Source organism: Vicugna pacos, chromosome 2 (assembly GCF_048564905.1).
Source record: "Vicugna pacos chromosome 2, VicPac4, whole genome shotgun sequence".
Taxonomy (NCBI): Eukaryota; Metazoa; Chordata; class Mammalia; order Artiodactyla; family Camelidae; genus Vicugna; species Vicugna pacos.
Window position 1 is genome coordinate 58,048,213 of NC_132988.1, and position 22,396 is coordinate 58,070,608.

Below are 22,396 nucleotides of genomic sequence, written 5' to 3' on the forward strand. Positions count from 1 at the left end.
TGTATGTATACAATGGAATATTACTCAGCCATAAAAAATAAAATAATGCCATTTGTAGCAACATGGATGGACCTAGAGATCGTTATTCTAAGTGAAGTAAGCCAGAAAGAGAAAGAAAAATACTCTATGTGGAATCTAGAAGAAAAAATAGAACACTATGAGCTCATTCATAAAACAGAAATAAGACTTGCAGACATAGTAAACAATCTTATGGTTACTGGGGAAAGGGAGTAGCAATAAATTTGGCAGTTTGAGATTTACAAATGCTAGCCACTATATATAAAAATAGACAAAGTTTCTTCTGCATAGCACAGGGGACTATGTTCAATATCTTGTAATAATTTTTATAAAAAATATGAAAATGAATATATGTATATATATGTATGACTGGGACACTGTGCTGTACACCAGAAATTGACACACTATAATTGACTACACTGCAATAAAAAATAAATAATTTTTTTAAAAATCCCACATTTTAATTAAAACCAAATTATTTCAGAGAAAAGAAAGATATAATAGTGGGTATTGGTGCTGTGTCAGTTTTTCATGGTTTTTCCACTTCTGGGCATATGATTGGTTGGTTCTCCCTGCCCCTTTGGAGTTCATTAGCTGGCCATATAATGTACTGTATTTTGACCAATGAAACGTGAGTAGAAGTGTTATGTGACATCTCTGAGTGGAAACAGAAGACCGATATGCAATTAGAGATTTACTCTTTTCCTCAGAGGCTGCAACATCATAGATGAAGATTGTTCTATCAACCTGAGTCTTACAGTAATGGTGGAGAGTTGCTTGTTGGCCAGAAATAGACACAAGCAATAAACAAATAAAAGATGTTGAAATCACTAAAATTTGGAATTGTTTCTGCAGCATAACCATGGATTCAGTTTATTCTGTTCTATTTGGAGAACCATATAGTGCAGTGATTAAGGGTGTGAATTCTGGAATAAGGACTGTTTGGATTCATATTCCAGCCCTGTCTACTCATAAATCATTTGGGAATTTTATGTCACCTTGCTGTGTCTTAATATCCTTCTCTATAAAATGAGAATAGTACAATCTATCTTGTTTTTGTTTAAGAGTACATGAGTCAACACATAAAGCACTTAAAATATTGCTTGGCACATACTAGCACCTAATAAATATTAGCCATTATTCTCTCCACTTGGAAGTACAGTACCTTTCATTTGCTCATTTTTATAATACTAGTATCATTACTTATAATTGTAAAAATCAAAAGCAAAAAGTAACATTAACAGAATTTTATTTTATATTTTTAAGTAGGTATATCATCTATTTTTAAGTAGCATATGGCAAAATGATATATGTGCTATTTTCCTGTTAAGCATAATATTTGATTTATAAAACTACCTTTTCTAATTATGATAAATAAGAGTGAGTGCAATGAGAATAATGACACCAATAGTTTACTGTCATCATTTGGAAGCATTTCTTTTTTCTCTGGTATTAGTACACCAAAATTTTCCAGCAGGGGTAGCACAAGTAGACTCAGTATGAGAAACAAAGTATAGTGGAGTGAGATTTCAATGACCAGTACACCTGTGATGTTGGAGACAGTTTTGTCCACTTCAGCTTTTCAATTATTGGTATGGTTTTCTACCATATTTGTTACACTGATAATCAGTGTTAAAAGGAGTTTGCTGATGTCCAGCCCTTGGGAGTCTAGACACCTGTTCAACTTTAGAGAATATAAAATATGAATCAGGATTCTCTTTAATATCCTGTCTTTTGGTCCATGAGTGTTCATATATAAATTCTGAATTAGGCTGGTCCTATTTTGCTCTGAAAAAAAATAAATAAACAAATCTGAATACTTTAAGCTCTGATAAACTTTCTGTTGTGACTTTGCATAAATACGTAAACTTTTTGAATCAATTTTCAGACAAATTACTTAACTAAATCAGTACAGAAGGAGACTAACTTAAATTACACCTAAGACCCACTCCTCTCCAAAATCTTTAAAAAATGATTGAGAAATCTTACACAATGTGTTCCTCATTTAAAAGAGTTAATACCTAAGTTGGGGTGATAAAAACAAGTAGCATATACAAAACAATCATAGATAAATTTAAGTATTCTGTGATTCACATAAGAAAACTATAGAGAGCTATGTTTTATTTTAAAGTACAGTCTCTGAAAAAAGAATACAAATAATAAAAGGAGTTAGTTTTTTTGAAAAGATAAAGAAAATTGATAAGCCTTTAGCCAGGCTCATCAAGAAAAAAAGAGGATCAAAATAAACAGAATAAGAAATCAAAGAGGAAAAACTAAAACTAACACAACAGAGATACAAACATAAGAGAATACTATGAGCAGTTATTATATGCCAACAAATTGGACAGCCTGGAAGAAATGGATAAATTTCTAGAAACATACAATCTTCCAACAATGAATCAGGAAGAAATGGGTAATCTGAACAAATCACTAGTAGTGAAATTAAACTAGTAATAAAAAAACTCCCAACAAACAGAAGTCCAAGACTTAACAGCTTCACAAGGGAATTCTACCAAACATATAAAGAAAGCTAATGCTTATCCTCAAATTATTCCAAAAAGTTGAAGAGAAGGGAACACTCTTAAATTCATTCCATGAGATCATTATTCTGACACCAAACTGATTCCAAAACAATATCAATGTAACAAAAAAAAAAAAGGAAAATTATAGGCCAGTATCTCTGATGAATATAAATGCAAAAATCCTAAACAAAATGTTAGCAAACTGAATTAAGCAACATATAAAAATGATCATACACTATAATCAAGTAGGATTTACTCTAGGCATGCAAGGATGGTTCAATATCCACAAACATCAATGTGAATTACATAATTAAAAAAGGATAAAAATCACAGGATCATTGCAACACATGCAGAAAAAGCATTTGATAAAATTACATATCCATTCATGATTAAAAAAAGCTCAAAGTGGGTGAAAAAGCAACATATTTCAACATAATCAAGGACAAATATGGCAAACCCGCAGCTAACATCATACTGAAAAGTGAAAAGGTGAAAGCTTTTTCTCTAATATAAGCAACAAAAGGATGCCCATTCTCAACACTTCCATTTAACATAGTATTGAAGTCCCAGCCATAACGATCAGACAAGAAATAAAAGCCATCCAAATTAGAAGGGAAAAAGTAAACCTGTCACTAACTGCAGGTGACACTGTATCTAGAAAACCCTAACATCTCAAACAAAAAGTATTAGAACTAACGAATACAGTAAAGTTGAAGGATACAAGATTAACACTACAGAAATCTGTTGCTTTCCTATACACTAAGAATGAACTATCAAAAAGAAAAAGCAAGAAAATAATCCCATTTAAAATTGCATCAAAAATAACAAAATACCTAGGAATAAACTTAACCAAGGAAGTGAAAGACCTATACCCTGAAAACTATAAGCCACTGATGAAGGATATTGAAGATAATGTAATGAAATGACAATATATCCCATATTCATGGATTGGAAGAATTAACAGTATTAAAATGATCATACTACACAAAGCAACCTACTGATTTACTGCAATCCCTATTAATATAATTATGACATTTTTCACATAACTAGAATAATCTTAAAATTTATATGAATCACAGATGACCTTGAATTACCACAGGAATCTCAAGGAAAAAGAACAAATCTGGACATATCTTACTGCCAGATTTCATACTATATTGCAGATCAATAGTAATCAAAACAGTATAGTATTGACACAAAAATAGACACATAGATCAATGGAAAAGAATAGAGAGCCTCAAAATAAACCCATACACTTACAGTCAATTAATCCACAACAAAAGAGGCAAAAATATACAATGGAGAATGGTGCTTGGAAAATTGGACAACTATATGTGAAATAATGAAATTAGAACATTCCCTCACATCATATACAAAATAAACTGAAAATGTATTAAAGATCTAACTGTAAGACCAGAAACTATAAAACTCCTAGAACTCATAAGCAGAACATTCTTTGATGTAAATCATTGCAATATTTTTTATTGATCTGTCTCTTAAGGCAAAGGAAACAAAAGCAAAACTAGATGGGTCTTACTTAAAATTAAAAGCTTTTGCACAGCAAAGGAAACCATAGATAAAATAAAAGACAATCTACTGAATGGGAGAAAATATTTGCAAATGATGCAACCGATGCAGGGTTAATATCCAAAATACACAAACTCATATAACTCAATACCAAAAAAAAAACAACAAAAACACCCCCAAAAAAGCCCACTAAATAACCCAAATACAAATAGGCAGAAGATCTAAACATTTTTTCAAAGACTTACAGATGACCAACAGGCACATAAAAAGATGTTCAACGTCACTGATCATTATAGATGTGAAAATCAGATCCACAATGACCTATCACCTCACATCTGTCATAATGGCTATCATTACAAAGATCACAAATACAAATGTTGGTGAGGCTGTAGAGAAAAGGGAACCCTAGAACACTGTTGTTAGGAATCTAAGTTGGGGCAGCCACTATGGAGGTTCTTCAAGAAACTAAACATAGAACAACCATATGATCCAGCAATTTCATTCCTGGGTATACATTAGAAGAAAATGAAAACACTATTCAAAATGATGCATCCACCTCAATGTTCACAGCAGTATTATTTACAATAGCCAAGATATGGAAGCATCTTAAATATCCATCAATATATGATGATAAGGGATTAGTGATACATATATACACAATGGAATACTACTCAGCCATAAAAAAGAATGGAATTTTTGTCATCTGCCACAACATAGATGGACCTTAAGGGTGCATGCTTAGTGAAATAATTCAGACAAAGAAAGACAAATACTGTATGATATCACTTATATGTGGACTCTAAAAATATAAAGCCAATCAGTGAATATAAAGAAACAGACTCACAGAACAAACTAGTGGTTACCAGTGGGGAGAGGTCAGGGGAGAGGGACAAGATAAGGGCAGAAAATTAAAAGTTATAAATTATATATAAAATAAGTTACAAGGATATATTGTACAGGACAGAGAACACAGCCAATATTTGATAGTAATTTTAAGTAGAGTTTAACCTATAAGTGCAATGAATCACTATGTTGTACACTTCAAACTAAGATAACACTGTGAATCAACTATACTTCAATTAAAATAATGATAATAATAAAGTTCAAGCTCTTGATATTAAGGGTCTATGTTTAAATGTAGTCTAGTAATTTTCTAGTAGTGTAATTTTTGGCAAATTTCTTAACTTCTCTATGTTTCAGTTTTCTTCCTTGCAAAAAGGTATCATGTAACAGTAGCTACCTCATGAGCTCCTGTGAACAGTATTTAAAACACGAAAAACCTTTAAAACAGCACTGGACATATACGAAGTATCAAAAATGTTACTCATTATTGATTCACTGCAAATCATTGCAGTATGATTTAAGATAAGATGGAGTTTGATTATGCCTGGAGAATCCCAGGAATATGAAACTTGGTTTCCTCTTCATACGAACAAGTTAAGAGTTAAGAAACAGCTCTATAGGTTAGGGGATTGATGTGAGTAAAAGAACTAAGACTTGCTAGAAATAACACAGTCTGTTTGTGGCAGCAGAGCAGATAAACCAAATATTGAATTCAGTTTTTCTTACATGTTTTCTTGTATAGGAATTTTTCTACTATATTTTTTAACTGAAGTATAGTCAATTTATAATATTGTATTATTGTGTTATTGATATATACCAAGTGGAAATATAAAAGAATAGAGATTTTACATAAACCTACATCACAAATATTTTAAGGCCAGTCATTTTATATTCAATAAAGTATGTAATGAGGTATGTAATACAACTGAAAGAAGAAAGCAAAGAATTTACTCTATTCCAATTTGTCAAATGGATTATTGTTGCAATAGGAGTAATTTTGTACAAATAGCAAATGGAAAAAATAAAACAAATTTTATAAACTTAAGTAAATAGCTCTTCTCTTATGCAGTATAGTATATAGCATATAGAAAAACTTAGCAGAAAAACTTTAAGAAATTTTACTTTTCCCCAACTAAATCATGAAATTCTTGACTTTCAAAAATTGTAATTCCCGAAAGCTTGCCTTAAGTGAAAAAGAAAATGAAACAAAAAGATAATCTTCAGGAAAGCAATTTCCTAACTTGCCTCAAACTGTGTTTTGAAACACAGAAGAGAAACCAAAAACAACTGCAATTTTGGTCAGATATACTTTTTCTATAAGGCATTTCCTTTACAATTAAAGAGAAATGAAAAATCCAGCACATTGGGTTTATCATTTTATTCGAATAGAATATCACTTTCAGAATGAACTGTTGAAATCAAATAGGTGTGGAGGGGGTGTTAAAGCAACTGACTCTTCTCCAGGTGAAGAAAAAGAAGAGAGGTAACCTCCTCTAACCTTGTCAACATGAAAACTGTATCACTAGGAAAATAAGCTAATAATAGTTGCTGGAAGGAGAGTCCTTATCAATGGAAACTTCAATAATATATCCCTGGTTAAGGACAGATTTGAGTAAATGAACTTGGAATCTATGGATTATAAACATGGCTCCCTGAAAAATGTCACATTGTTGGGATATAAAATGTAGATATTTCATGAATAAAAGGTTACCATGTGAGGTAACCCCACAAAATCTCACTTGGGGATGTGATTTATTACTCTGAATCAGAGAGTGGATGTTCAATGTGGGATGAAAAAGCTTGGAGAGCTGTCAACCTGGCAGATCTCTCCCCTCCTTCACCTGAGCTTGATCGCCAGTAACTTTTAATGATTAGTATAACCTTAATATTGGGTAAGATCTATGATTTGTGTGTCTTATTTGATAACCTTGATCTTTTGTGTTACACCTCACCAGGACTGAATATTTTTCCTCATTAAAAGCCAGCAATATATAATATGTATAGTTCACCGTACAGGAATCATACCACGATAAACGTGTTAAAAAGCCCAGAAATATATAAAATCAACAAGGTCCTGCTGTACAGCACAGGAAACTATATTCAATATCTTACAGCAACCAATAATGAAAATATATATATATGTGTATAAGTGAATCACTATGCTGTACACCAGAAGCTAACACAACATTGTAAATCAACTATACTTCAATAAAAACAAAAACAATACAAAAACCAGAAATAGATTTCCAAATATATATCACAGTCTACTGCCAGATGCTGCTCACTTTTTAAAATCAAAGTAATAAAATGTTTTTGGTTTCTATATGTTATACTGATAAACAAAGCATTAGAAAAACAGTAATACATAGTGTTTATGCATATGCAAACTTTTACTTAGGTCGTATTTGCATTACTGAAACAGAAAAGGTAGTTTTCAAGAGGCCAGCCATTGATTTTCAGGATCCTATTCTTAAAATTCATGTGGCTACAACCAAATGGCAATCTGATGACAGATCTCCAAAAAACATAAAACATTGTATAAAAAGTGTACTAGTAATATATATTAAGCCCTAAATCTACATTAACTCAGTAACTTCTTAAAACATATACAAACCATGATGCAGAGAAAATTAAAATCTGTGTAGCATATTTATTGCCAAATGAAGGTATTTATTTTGTCAAGTTTACTCTGGTATTCTTAGTGAAGAAAAAGAAAAGGTACACCTAAATCTCTTTCTAGGTCAGAAATCTTGAAACTTTATGAAGAAGAATCTTCTGTAAAGAGCCTGAGTAGGAAGGCATGAAATTTATTCACTCTCTCTGGTCATTATATTCAAAATTTATTAGTACTTAAACTTTGATAAACAGTCTGGAATCCTTAAGCTAGTGGTTTTTCTTCCTTACAGGAGTGAGGTAACACTTCCGTCACCTTTTTTTATGTTTAAAAAAATTGGAAACTTAAAAATATATATATCTAAAAAATCTTGGGAGGACATATGGCAACGATCCTTTTACTCTTGCTACATTAATTGTTTTTGTCCATCAGAATTCACTTTGTACTCACATTTTTCATTATTTTTGCCCTTTCTTCCCTAGGAATGCTAATGCTATCGCATCAAATTTTCCTCGTCTTTAAAAAAGGAACTTGGTAAGAAGATAATTTAAAATAAGGGTTTCCTTATTTCATACGTATATAATCTGACCATGATGTTTAAAAATTAAAGATGCAACAAATAGCTTTCAGGTAGTCTTAGAAACATTCACCAGAAAATATTTTATTATCATTTGTGCCTCCTGTTCATCAACCTCCTATACGTACAAAGAGGAGAATAGCAAAGCAGAGAAAAGCTTTCACAAAACACAGTTAAATGAACACCCAATAGATATACTCAGGATGTTTGGTTTGGGGTAAAAAATAAAAGATGCTAACATCTCCTTTTTCCCTCCATTTTACAGCCTATCCTACTTTTCTCCATTACAGTTAATGATATAAATGGATTATGTAAATTCAGATATCAAAACACATCACTTGGAAGGCATGGAACATTCTAACAGTTCTCAATGCTTATTAATATCAAGAATAACAGTTCTTTTCAATGGAGGATATATACGTGAATCTAAGACTGACACTGGGACCTGTTTCAACTATATAAATCAAATGAAATTGACATATGCTTGAAAATGTATTTGTTAGTTTTTTTAAACACATCAGCATAACAGTGATTACTATTGCCAAAAAAAAGCACCAAGATAAAGATTCCTTTTAGAGTGATTATATGTAACAAATTAAGATATGATAGAACTATATTTAGACAGTCCTGTATGAACATATAGGCACAATATACAAAAAATATGAAAAGCATTCTGTTGTTATATTTGGACAGTCCTCTCTCTAGCATCAAGTTAAACATGGAAAAGAAAGTATATTTTTTTCTAAACAAATATTTAAAACAATATCAAATTTAGGCAATTTTGAAAAATGATACAACTGTTATCAAGGAAAATTTGTGCCAAATAAAAATCATACATACAAAATTGTACATAATATACTTAGAGTTTTCAGTAAAAAATCATTTAAAACACAGCTATATGGCATAAATCTAACCAAGAATGCTAAGTTGCTTATATTTAAAAATATAATAAATAAGAACATTTAACATGTGTATGTTTCAAGGCACAAAAAATAGATTTTGAAAATGATTTAAAATATAGATAAAATGTGTTAAAATTGTTAAAACATCTAGCAAAACTGTCCATGGTTTTCCTCTAAGCTTGATACTTGAAAAAATAATTTTCAATATTACAGAACTATTTCCTTAGCTAATGTATTACACATCTTACTTAAGCATTCTCATAGTAAATATGACAATTATGCCTAATCTATAAGGCAGTTTTAAGATAAATTCAACCTTTAATATATAATGTATATATAAAATACAAGTATCTATATATTTGTATGTGTAATTCATGTATAATTTATATTGAGTTTTGCAATCATTCAATTTACCAGCATTCTGAAATCAGGATACAAAACAAAATCTTGACTTTTGATCTGGAATGCCTAAGCACAATCTACAGCTTTATCACTTGTTAGGAAAGTTATATGACCTTTGGAAAGTCAGTTTCTTCAGATTCCATTTTCCTTATTTGGAAAATAAATATAATTAAGCTTGTCCATCTCTTATTTTTAGTTAGTGATTGTCAAAGTATTTCAGACAAGTATGCAGGCATAATAGTACAGCATAGTGTTTTCTTTCATCAATAAATATTGCTGTTACATTGTTCACAACTGTCAGATACACTTTTATATCTCTTGCTGCTTCTTTAAGAAACAATTAGCAACCTCAGTTTTGTTGTACACTGGAATACAGTGCGGTATTATAATGGTTCTTAAACATTTTTGTAAACAACAATGTCTCCATTAATCCCTATTTTTAATTCACTTTTAATATAATCAAATACATACACACATTTTAATAAATGGACAAAGTATATAATAAACATTGTTGGAAAAGATACTTCATGGTGAATACATTTCACCATGAAGTAAAGTTATTAATCTATAAACACATTCACTGGTGTATATTCAGCTTAAATTCCATTAAATGAAATAAAAGGAAAAAAAAAAAAAAGGTTTCCAAGGAAGCAGACTGAAAGGTCTTAATGTTGTTAAAGAGCAATCATAGAATAGTACCCTTTTCAGGTTAGGTGCCTTTTTTTTTTTTAATCTCTATTGACAGTTTCTGCTACATTGCTTTTGAAGGAAAAAAGTACCTTTCTTTATTGACTTAATTTACGTGCTAATGCAAATTTTTTTCCCTTTGCATCCTACTCAAAATATCTTTAATTGAATTCTTTCTTCTTCTTCAAAATGATATTGACCATTCAAGCTGATAAAAATCTTTACCAGGAGAGGGCTTTATTGTAGGTAATGGAATTTCTTACATTATCTACATTTAAGGGTTTGAAATATAAAATAAGACAATAAATAGGAAGAGATAAAAACAGAATAAAAGAATAAACACTAGAAAACTGTTAGAGAAACAAAAACATTTTCGCATCTTGAATTATAAAAGGATGTTTTAAGGGCAAATTCAACAAGGACACAAACAGTGTTTTCATGTAAATAAATATATTTACAGTTTTATTTTAATATCATGGTTTAAACCCAACACTTGATCACGCATATTATATGTTATATAATGATTCAAATAATTTAATTAATTTTGTAACGTATTTTTGAATGTTACCAACATTAACGATTATTTCATTGCCTGTTTAAATAATATAGAGAACTCAGTAAAACCTGCTTTCCTCTCCTTAGCTCTATGGCTCTTCTGTTGTCCTGCACCAGAACACTGAGACATTCTCTGGGCTCTGTCATTTATCTTTGCAATAAAGTACAACATTCATGAGTGCTTTGGTGCCACCCAGCCATTTGATAATTAAAGTGAGCTAGTATAGAAAAGGCAATCAACAAGGACACACAGAAATCAGGCAGTCCAGGAGACAATACATTCAACAAACTTCCCTCAGTAAGAGATCAACAGCCAATAGACTTTCTTCACTTGTTTAGAGATATAAATAGGTTTCTGACTTTCTGTAGTTAGACTCTTCATGATTTATTTCATTTGAAGACATACTGCTTTCATATTTCGATCTCAACACAAGAGAAAAATAGAGGTAATTTCATTCTTCAGTAAGACCTGTCACACTAGGATGGCGGAAACTAGAAGCATTGTTTTCAAATTTACCTAATGTACACAGAATATACAGTGAAGTTAAATGAAGACTATAACCAGAGAAAGACAAATGACACGGATGAGAAGGTTGAACAAAAAATATGTACTGCCAAGTGGAATATTACATTTTAGGATAGCTGCATATGGACATAATTTTTAAACATCTATTTTTGTTTTAAAAATACAATACAAATCAGGAATATGTTAGTTGAATCTTCATCCATATTTTATTCAATTGGGTATAAATGCAAAAGGTGTCAAATATTTGGAATGGAAAAATTTCTGTATTACATACTGAGAAATAGCCAACATATGCAATAATAGAAATTGATTTAATATTTAGCATGTGACAGATTTGTGATACATTTCTTATCAGATAATGATTTAACCTAGGTTGAAATATGTACTGGTTTAAATAAAACTTCAGTGCATGTAGGATTCCACAGGGCCTTGAAAAGAAGAAAACAAAAATAAATGAATGAATGACATCAAATAAAAATGAAATGAAATTTTTACTTAATATGAAGATTTAAAACATTTAAACACAAATTAAAAAAACACAGACCAACATAAATTTGTTTTACTCACGATTTTCTAAGTAAAAATTGCTATTAACACTCATTAAAATACCTGTATTAGCAGTGTTTATAGGCTCCAAACTTCCAATTAAATATTTTACTACCAAATACACGGTAAAAGAGGAAAGATAGATTAGCAAAATTTTATTTCCTTGGTTTTGTAAGTAGAGTAAAATATAATAGTTTTACTCAACTCTATATATTCCTCACTTCCAGAAAAATAAATGATTAATAGGTTAAGTCTACCTAGCTCTCCTGATATTTCTGTGAATCATCCTAAACACAAAGCTTCAACAGAATTTTCAATTTGCAGCAATTATTTTTAAATCTGTATACTTCACTGCAGTTTTCTGTGACAGGAGTATTTCACTTGGAAAAAAAAAAAAAAAACTCCGTTGTGCAGATAATGTGTATAAAAGGAAACACAGGATCCAAGAAATATAGAATGTGGCAGCTGCTCCCAAGAAATGCAGAATTCAATTGGAGAGATGTAAACGAACATAGAAATGATGAGCCCTACTGCAAAACAGTAAGTTCTATGTTAATATATAGGAGAGATTTACACATCAATGCAGAGAACTGATGCCAATACATAGAACTGACCACTACAAGACACATTATATAGGATCGTTAAGTGCTGAAATTGTTCTAAAGGACAGCATTCCCATTTTGGGTAAACAAAACAAGGTTATGGGATTGGAGCTAGGCCTAAAAAGAGAGATATATTATAGGGGAGGGGTAGTTCAAACAAAACAGTTAAGAGCAAAAGAACAAAACAAATCAAAACATTAAACAACTGAGACAAGAAATAGAAATTTGTGTAGGAGCAGTTTAAGTGGAATAGAAGATTTAAGTCTGGCAACAGTTGGAGCTAAAATTGCATAAATAGTGAAGAGTATCACTTTAGCAGCTATAGATGGTGGTTTGAGGAATGTAGATTTAATCCTTTAAGCCTTAGTGAATCATTAACAGTTTTAAAGGAGAAATACAATAGTGCAAACTGCATGTTTGTGCTTATTTCTTTTGCAGATTTATCTGTAGTGCCTACAGAGATTAGAATGTGTAGAGCCTGTATGTAGGAGGACAAGACCAAAACCAACGTGAGGCAGTCCTGAGGCAGCAAGCAGTACTCGAAGGTGACTGCACTTCGTAATCTGATCTCTTCCGTCAAAGTGCTTGCTCTAGGTTTGTGGGTAGCTGACCATCACTCAGGTTACAGCTCAAAGGCAACATCCCCAGGTCTTCCTTGAGTGCTTCCTAGGCACAAGCCCTCCTCTTCCCCTCACTGGTCTCTTAAATCTCATCTTTCTGCTGATTTACATCATGGCTCTTATCGCTGTGTGAAATTCTCTTGTTTATTTCTTCATTTCTAATCTATTTTCTGTCCTCATCCACTAGAATACAAGGTTTACGAAGAAAGAAAACTTGCTTGTTTCTCATTCACAGCTACAATCTCAGTGCCTGAAATACCTTTTTTTACTCTTATTTAAGTGACTGTATAAATGAAAAAAGGTGTAATATCTTTTGATGAAAGGAAACTTGGAGCTATAATATTGTTGTACACAGAGGCAGCTATGTATTTGCCAACCAACCATTATCTTTTTTAAAAAAGTCTGAAGAGTCATTAAGACTAACACACTTTTAATAGGTAATCTGTGTTTAGCACCTGTCCTCCAAATGCTAGTTAAATGAATGTAAAAGACAAAGGAAATATATTCTGAAAATTTTGGAAATCTCGAATTTGTTTTCCAGTGTATGACCCCTAACAGTCATATTTTTAATAAAGCTCTAACCCAAATCTACCTTTTAATATTCTAAAAAATGTTAGTAAAAATGAAGGGAAAAATAGTTTGAATATGTTTAGTGACACAAATGTCACTAAAGTATATGATTCTAACATTTCTTTTACCATGACAGTTTCTAATATTCTAGTATTTATCATGTAATGAGGACAAAAAGCCCCACTACTTCTGTCCTTTTCAGCTAGTAGAACACGGGGATTACAAGGAAACAACTAATGACAAAGAATGGTTCCTCTTGACTATTCTGGAGGGACATCAGTAATTTGAGAGCTATCATACTTTTTCATGATCACTCTGGGGCTATTGTAACTGCTTCACACCTTCAATGATCCACTTTTTAATATAATCTAGAGATTACTCCCTATCAGAACAGTGATGTTTTCTCTCTCTTTTTTTAAGCTTTACAGCTCTTCATTTTGTGAATGAGCCATAATCAAACATCCCCTATTGATGGTCACTTTTGTGTTGTTTTCATCTTTAGCTAATAAAAATAATGCCTGTAAGGGAAAACCTTATACAAGTGCTATTTGGTATATAAGAATGTGCATGCACTGGGTAGATTTCTAAAGATAGTATTGCTTAGATAGAGAATAAAATCATGTACAATTTTTTTTTAGACTTTTCAAAATTTCTCTCAATATCAAATTGTAAATATATGACAATGCTATTCTATAAAAGGAAAATACTTGAATGTAAAAAATTTAAATGACTGAATATCATATTCAATCATGTGAATTATGAAGTAAAAAATTATTACAGTACAATAATATCCACTTGAAAGGCCAAAAAACATATATGCATTTGTTTTTGTACATGTAATATATATATACATATATAGATAGATAGATTTATTATTTATATTTTAACATAATAAAAACAAAATGGGGAAATATTCTTAAAAAGCAGAAAATAATAGACACTCCAAGTAATTTTTGTATATTTTAATAATTTACATTACATTTCCTTTTGATTTTTATTGGACCTTAAGAAATATTAAGTCATTACTGATGCTCCCTCCAAGAAAAGCTAATTCTTTCAGGCTAACTTAGAGTTTGAAGCAACTTTCTCATAAATTAAAAAGACTAGAATTTCTGGAACAATATTAAGTGTTTCTTACAACCCTAAAATTTGAAAAGTGCTTTATTTCTAATACTTGGCTTAGACTAAGAAAATGAACAATTCATCAATTTTTAGGTTATAGTTTTCCAAGGCAAGAAAATACTGAACCTGTTTAGAGTATTTTTCTTTTTGAAAATTACTCTGTACTGGACACTTTTTCCTCTTATTTGATGGATTAAATCCAAATCTGTAAATCCATTTACAAGCATAAAGCTCATAAAATGACAAATCTGAAGTAATTCTGATATGTAAAGAACTATGACTCTTTAAGAACTCTGAATTGCAAACTACACTCTTTTTGGTATAAATTTCCTCTATAGTAACTCAGCTTTATAAATTTAAAATTCTAATTACCATCTTAACAATGTGTCACCACATAAGAGTATAATTTCCTGGTATTCTTACTTTATAGAGCATGAGGTTAATGTTACATGCAGCTCTCTTTCAGGAAACTTTCTGTAACACATTATTCTGAAAATTCCAATTCCTTTGCCTATTTGGTATGAAGCCAAATATTTACGGAAGTTTTTTTTTTTTTTCTGTAGCTGTCTATGGTTATTTATAAGTTATTAAATATAAAACACTTTACATCTTTATTTGAAACACTAATAATCTGATATTTTAATATTCTTTCCCTAAAAGTATTACTACTTCTTTAACTGAAGACACAAGCTAATAAAGGTGAGCAGAATTTGCCACCCCCACAATACGTCTCTTTGGCATAAAAATTACCTTGAACCAATTATTTTATGAAACTGCAGACACAGAAGTAGCTCTGAGAACTGAGTTCAGTGATCCTTTTGTAAGAAACATTTACATTTATAAGGGAACTCTCCATTTGTAAGGGTGTTTCCCTCTCTGTTCCCAGAAGAGGAGGATGACCAAATCTCTGAAAACTTATCAATGGAGAAGGCATTGACTTAAGTCTGCATTAACAACCTTAACCTTGTTTATTGTGCTTTTTCTGGTTATTTCCCACAACTGCCCAATATCTTTCTTTCATCTCTAGCTGGAGATGGTATTTAAGGTGTTGGCCTGGCCATTTCACGGAATTAGTCACTCAGTTTTCCTGTGTATCTTACATATCTACAGGAAGTATACATGATATTAAATTTTTGTTTTTCTACTGTTACTATGTCTTTTATTACAGGCAAGAGACAGGCAAGAACCTAGACATGTAGAAGTAAAATTATTTTTCCATCCCTACAGTTTGGTGACCCATGATGGAAACTGTTGAGGTACCATACTTGCTCTAAAGCCCACCAATGGGATTCTGGAAAACTGGCAGAGGCTGACCAAGCTTAATAACTCTTACCAAAGCCAGCTGTCCTAGATCTGTTTAACTATAATTCCTGGTCAAGAGAGGAAGGTCAACACTTCTTGTCCCTTCCTTTACAAATGTAGATTAGCAGAAGAAAATACCTGTGTGAATTAGTTTCTTGAATATAGTAACTTTGGTAAAGATTTTTTATGATGTGTACTCTCATTTTATATTGATTCTATTTCCTCCCAGAGAGATAATAATTGTTTGCTTTTGTCTCTAACTTTCCTGTCATTTGTCATAAGGGGGAGAAATCATAGCCTAGATGAGATTTTCCTTTTGTCTTGTTCTATGTCTTAAGAGCTTGGCTTCATGACCAGTAAGAATATTTTCTCTGGTATCCACTAATTGGAAGATGAATGTGTCAGCATGCATCTAGTGGACAGCCCAATAGCAGCAGTCTTATGGTCCAACCATGCTAGCTGTCAGGGGAATTTGTCAGAAGGGTTTAAGTCCACAGGGGACCCCTGACATCTCAAACTTCATTGTCTCTTTAGTACTGGAAAAGTCTCATTCCAGTAGCACCTGCCTAGTGTCACAGGCAAGTGTGTCTACAACTGAAGGCATCATATCAGAAACCAGAAAAATTATTTTCATTATACCATTTCTACCACCTGTTTCAATGAATGTCTTTGTTTTCTTAGACTAACTTTGAGAGTGAAATTTCTGGATCTTGTGAGTGCTCTATCTTTTGCACAGTCATTTGGGATGCTTCTTGCATCTATGGTTAAGCCATAAATAGCCTTACTGGTTTGAGTTGTTATTGAGACTAATATAAGATCCTACTTGTCAATGGCCAGATGATGACTCCTTTGAACTGAAAGAATTTCTGTGTCTGAAAAAGTGTTGGAGAGGTCTTGTTCTAAGTAACTGTCTTTCTGGTACCTATGAAAAGAGGGGACTAAGAAGTAAAAACTTACCTTACAGACTTCTTTAACAAGATGAAATTACAAAGCCTTATTTAGCACCACTTACAGAAGATAATTACCAGATTTAGAATAATTAGATCAGTGGACATCCAGAACCCCACTCACAGGAACCCTAACTGGGGGCTAATAGGTATTCTTCCCATCCATGATTATACTGTACTTATCAGATAAGCCAGAAGGCCCCTTGGGAAACCCTCCCTCATAAGAGAAACAGGTGACCAGAAGTTCTCCCAGGCCTTTCTAAAAGTGATCAGGAAATAAATCAGCTAGAGGTTGATGTTCAGGTGCTTACTGAAACAACAGTAGAGGTTCTCTCCCCTTAAGGTTAATTGGTCTAAAGTTGAGTTGCACACTAAGGGGGAAAAAAAAAAAAGAGCACTGGAAGGCCTTTGTTGAATGCTTAATACAAATTTTACAAGAGCATACTGCACTAAACCTTAAAGCTCCAGAATATAGAAATCTTTTGATCTCCATATTAGTTGAAAATCTCCCTGATACAAAGCAAATTGAAAATGATGCAGTCAGATGGGCAAAGTCCCTTGATATCATTTAGACTATGACCAAATTCTTTGAGGAATTACAAACAACTAGTTTTGTCTTTCAAATCTTTGCAAAACCAGAGTTGTAGCTCTAGAAACAATGCAAAGTTCACTATCCTTTTTTTTTTTTTTTTTAAATCAACCCATCAAACCTCTCCAGTTCTTAAAATGCTTACAGAAGATCAGGACCTTAGAAATGGTACTATCTGGCACTTTAGAAAAATAAGGAAAATTTAAATAATTATTCTAGATCACTGCTAACAGGCAAATATACTCTAAAACCCCATTTTGGAGAAAATTTTAATACTTTCTCTGTGTCTCTGAGATGCAAATTTTCTCCACCATCTTGTAAATTTTCTACTCCATTTTCTCTAAGACCTAAGAACTCCTTGGAATGTAAACTTTAGGGAGATATTTCTCATTAGAAACAGAAGGAGCTATTTGGAAAACAGGCAGATGAAAAATTTCAAGTGTCTTCTTTCATAAATATTAGCAAAAAAAAAAAAGCATTAGCCATTGCGTGGACAAAAGGTCAAAAACACAATTTGGATCAAACTATTCTCTTATAAAACAGTGAGTTTAGAATTTGTACCTTATGGCCAAAATTTTAGAATGAAAGCTATAAGATCTGTTTGCATCTGTATGTGTATATATGTATATCTATATATGTATGTTGTAGATGAGTGATATTTTTTCTACCTCCAGATGTTATTGCTAAAATTAACTTTCAGAGGAGCTCTATTTAATTGGCCTAAAATAAGTGCTTTATAAGTTAAGTATTCCTAAAACTCTCAGAAATAAAAACTAACCCCAGTTGTTTTTTTTTAAATTCACATCATCTGGAATAATTTTCTGTTAAAAAAAAAAAGCTAGTTGAAGTTTGTTGGTTTAATTAAAATAGACATATTTTCATTGTTATTAACATTAAATATTACACAAACATAATTCTCATTCTACCTGGGTTTAATAGTCAAAGAAGTTCATATTATCTGTTACAAAATTTGTCAACAGGAAAAATAGCTTCATATGATGGCTGACTTTGTTTAATGTCTCAAACTATTTGTAGGTAGTTTAAACAAATTGTTGATAACACCTGATTTAGATGTAAGAAGGATAAGAGTTTTTAGTTGAACTTTTCAGTAATAATTATGTATTATGGTATGTCTAGTGCAACACTGAAAGACTATTATTAAAAAGAACACATGCTTCTAGAAATTATAAAATGGATTAATTTGCAAATTTAAAGAATGCTGTTGTAACATACAGTTCACAATTGCTTACTTTCTTTAGTTTTTGCTATAAATTAACATGTATAAGCATTAAGAATTACTTTTACTAAGACTAAGACTACTAAAATTAAGAAAAACAACTCTGCATGTAAGGAAAGTAAGATTTACTTTTGGCTAAGAAAATGTATGAGGTGTAAAATTCCTAGAAATCTGATATATACTGGTATAAAGTTGTAATTTGTAATTCTATTTATGGTCTTAAAATGTATGCCACAGAAATCACCAAATATCTTTTTCAATTAAATTGATATGAACTCTCATCAGATCTTTAACCATAGCTATTTAAGTACTTTTTGATTTGCAAGCATTTACTGTTTAACTTTGGTGCTTTTGCAAAAGTGATTAATCCTCAAGGAGATTCATGAAAAGGACTCTAGCAAGTATAGCAGAATACCAATTCGCGATAATTTAAGATCATGAAACTCAACTAGGTAAGAATTGCCAGAAATAATGGAAAAGCTGGATTAAAGCAGGGTGAGATTTAATAACACGGGACTGAATAAATGATGAAGATGAATGTAATTTTTACAATTTTTTGTTTTAAACATTGCTGGTTCTTTAATGTTTTGTTTTTCTAGACTTAAGTTAATCTTTTTCTTTTCTCTTAAGCTAAGTATCAATTATAGCAATTTGGCAAATTGTCTTTGTGAATAAAGATGAAACAATTATTTTTTCTCCCTACCTGATCCCTCCATAATTCAGAGATTTTAAGTATTCTTATGTTCATGGCACTGTATTTATTTGCCTAAGTTAATTAAGAATCTGTTCTTGTTAACAGGACAAAATTGGAAACATTGGCTATATTACGAAGGCTCTGACTGGAGTGTCATATTTGAGAAAGTGCATACAATCAGATATGACCAGACAACTTTAAGAAACTAAGGTTGACTTTATGGAGCCAATAAAGCCCCTTGGAAAACCAGCCTGGTACCTTGCTTACAGGGTTCCCAGCACCTTACCAGGTGAGTAAGGACCAAGGTCACTTTCCGGCAGGCACAGAAACCTTGAGATATTTTTAGACCTTGAGAAAAGGTCTAAATTAACTGAAAACTGTAGGTATTGAGGCAAAGTGTGATGGCAACTTTTTCACTTGGCTTCCTAGCCTTGAGGCTTTTAAAAGTCCAATCAGATTATTTATTAAAGTTTCAGCAAAGCAGATTTAAAAAGAACCTGTAGCGCCAATCACTATTCTTACTGCACTTATGTAAATAATCAGATGAGCCAAGTTAAATGAGACTAGACTTATTTTACAAACATTTTAGTCTTCCTGTGATTATCTTTAGTAAAAATGAGGGTGATTATGGAGGGAAAATCCGCACCTTTGTGGATTTTAGATTCTAGTCCTATTTATTGTCTAAGAGGTTTTGATTTTTGCCCGTAAACTGTACTGGAACCCGAATTCTTTTAGTTTCCTCAAATATCTTGCTACAATTCTCCAAGCTCATTTTCAACTTCTCCCATCCTTCTAACCTGGAACGACTGAAAAAAGCCCTTTCCTAAAGCTCTGCAAACCCAATGTGAACAACCTGATATAAACTTTCAGGGAAATCTCTACAACAGCTCATGTATAGTAGACAAGCTTCCATGTTTGTTGCCACTCAGAAAGTTTACCTGAACACCTGATAACATAAGAGACATCCTGATAACATCAGAGACAAAAGATGCTTTGAGACTGACATCTAGAAAATTGACTTAGATGCCCCCTGGACTCACACTGAGTTACAGTTTGTTCTGATCATTAATCTGTCTTTTAAAATAGACTTGCCTCTTACTAAACATAATTGCTAGCACTGTATCAATCTAACACTGGAAACTCCTCTGCAAGATCACCTTCTGAAATGAGACACAACAGTTTAACTGGACTGACCTATTCTCAAGAGTAAGACATTGGTTCAATGAAATAATGGATCATCTTATCTCAGTTTCTGGGCTGTGGAATTTCTTGGGGTAAGATTTAAAGGTAAGATTGAAGGGGAGCAGAATTTGACACTCTGAAGTATGTCTCTTTGGCATGAGAATCATCTTAAGCTGACAGTTTTTAAGAAACTGCAGACAAAGGAGAACCTCTGAAAATTAAGTAAAAGTTACCCTTTTGTAAGAGACATGCATATTTATAAGGGAAATCTCCATTTATAAGGGTGTTTCCCTTTCTGTACCCAGAAAAGGAGGATGAGTTAACCTCTAGAAAATTTCATCAGTGGAGAAGTTACCAACTTTAACATGTATAACAACCATACCCTTGTTTATGGTGCTTTTTCGTGGTAACCTCCCATAACTGGCCTTCCTGCTGTCCAACATCTTTCTTCTGTCTTTAGCTAGAGAGAGTATTTAAGATGGTAGCTTGAGACATTTCAAGGAGTTCACTCAGTTTTCCTGTGTATCTCCAATCTATACCAGATGTATACATGTTACTAAACTTTTGTTTTTCTCTTGTTATTCTGTATTATAATGGGGTCTCAGCGAAGAACCTAGAAGAAAATTATCCTCCTCTACACAAGTATTCTCAGGTCCCCAGATATGAGTTAAGTAGTTGAGAAACTTTTTGATAGAGAAAGAACATCATAGGGGCTCATGATCTTAACAGATATTATCTAATTTTGTGCTGCTAAAATCAAGTTACAAGTAAGTAAAAGGATTGTCAGAACAGCAGACATCACAAGAAAACTAAAAAATAAATGAAGTAACTTAATTAATTAAATCTGACAGCCTGGGTAAACAAAGGCTCAAACACAACAAAATAAAAACGCTATCAGTCTGAATAATGCAAAAAGTAAAGTAATGTCACATCTTAATACTAAGATGAAAATTGTTATCATTATCATTTCAATTTAGAATATATGGTTTTATGATTTCTGCATATTGAAAAAGTAATGGTTTAAGGGAGCAAATGTGACTATTACCTTTAAAAAACATTTAAATATTAATTTATACCAAGTATAATATAATTGGGTTACAAATATACTCAGCTAATAGCTGTATAAATCCAACTTCATCATACTAAAATTCAGACATTTAAAATGTATTAGTGTACAGTGTGATTTCTGTTATTATGTACATACACAAGTTAATAAATTTCATGTAATCTTATCTTTTACATTAAGTACAGTATAGTAAATAAAAGTAGATTCTTTTTTGTACCTATTTCATCAGGTCTGTGTGCATGTGTATTCAGAGACTGTGTTTGTTTTATTTGTATATTTATCTATATAAATATTTTTATATTCATGTTGCAAAGACATATATGTATACATACATATATTTAAAGAATAAATTTGCTTTTGTAGGATCTTTCTGATTGTAGACCACATTAAAGGAAACTACTTCTTTCCCTAGAAATGAATATAAATCCCCAAAGATTTACATTGAACAAGTACTTGAGCAAAGTCTTAGAACTTAAAGACAAATTATGATTAGCTACAATTGCATAATATATTAGAAATAGATACTGAAAAATGCCCTTAGTATATACATAGTGTTTTCTTCCAAGGGTGGTAAAAATTCCTTCAGAAGGGACTCCTTGTCATACAATGCCACTTAGCATACTGGAAAATACTAAAAAACACTTTTAAAGTTTTCTAAGGAAAATACTTGAAATTTTGGAGTTAGATTTCCTGTAGAGATGGCAATCTATGAGATGAAGTAGAAGTACGTTGGGAAAAATTCTTTT

General features: G+C 31.8%; 1 protein-coding gene across 6 annotated transcripts in view; it reads right to left on the minus strand.

The window, feature by feature from the left end:
- Positions 1 to 22,396, minus strand: part of CCSER1 (coiled-coil serine rich protein 1) — a 1,130,224-nt gene that overhangs the window by 471,351 nt on the left and 636,477 nt on the right. The window contains exon 10 of one of the 6 annotated variants that reach the window (XM_031689979.2): positions 11,353 to 11,601. The exons of the other annotated variants lie outside the window; for them this stretch is intronic. Within the exon in view, the coding sequence (XP_031545839.1) occupies positions 11,542 to 11,601 (60 nt within the window). The 3' untranslated portion in view covers positions 11,353 to 11,541. Of the gene's footprint in view, positions 1 to 11,352; positions 11,602 to 22,396 lie in introns of those variants that run through there. 6 annotated transcript variants of the gene reach the window in all.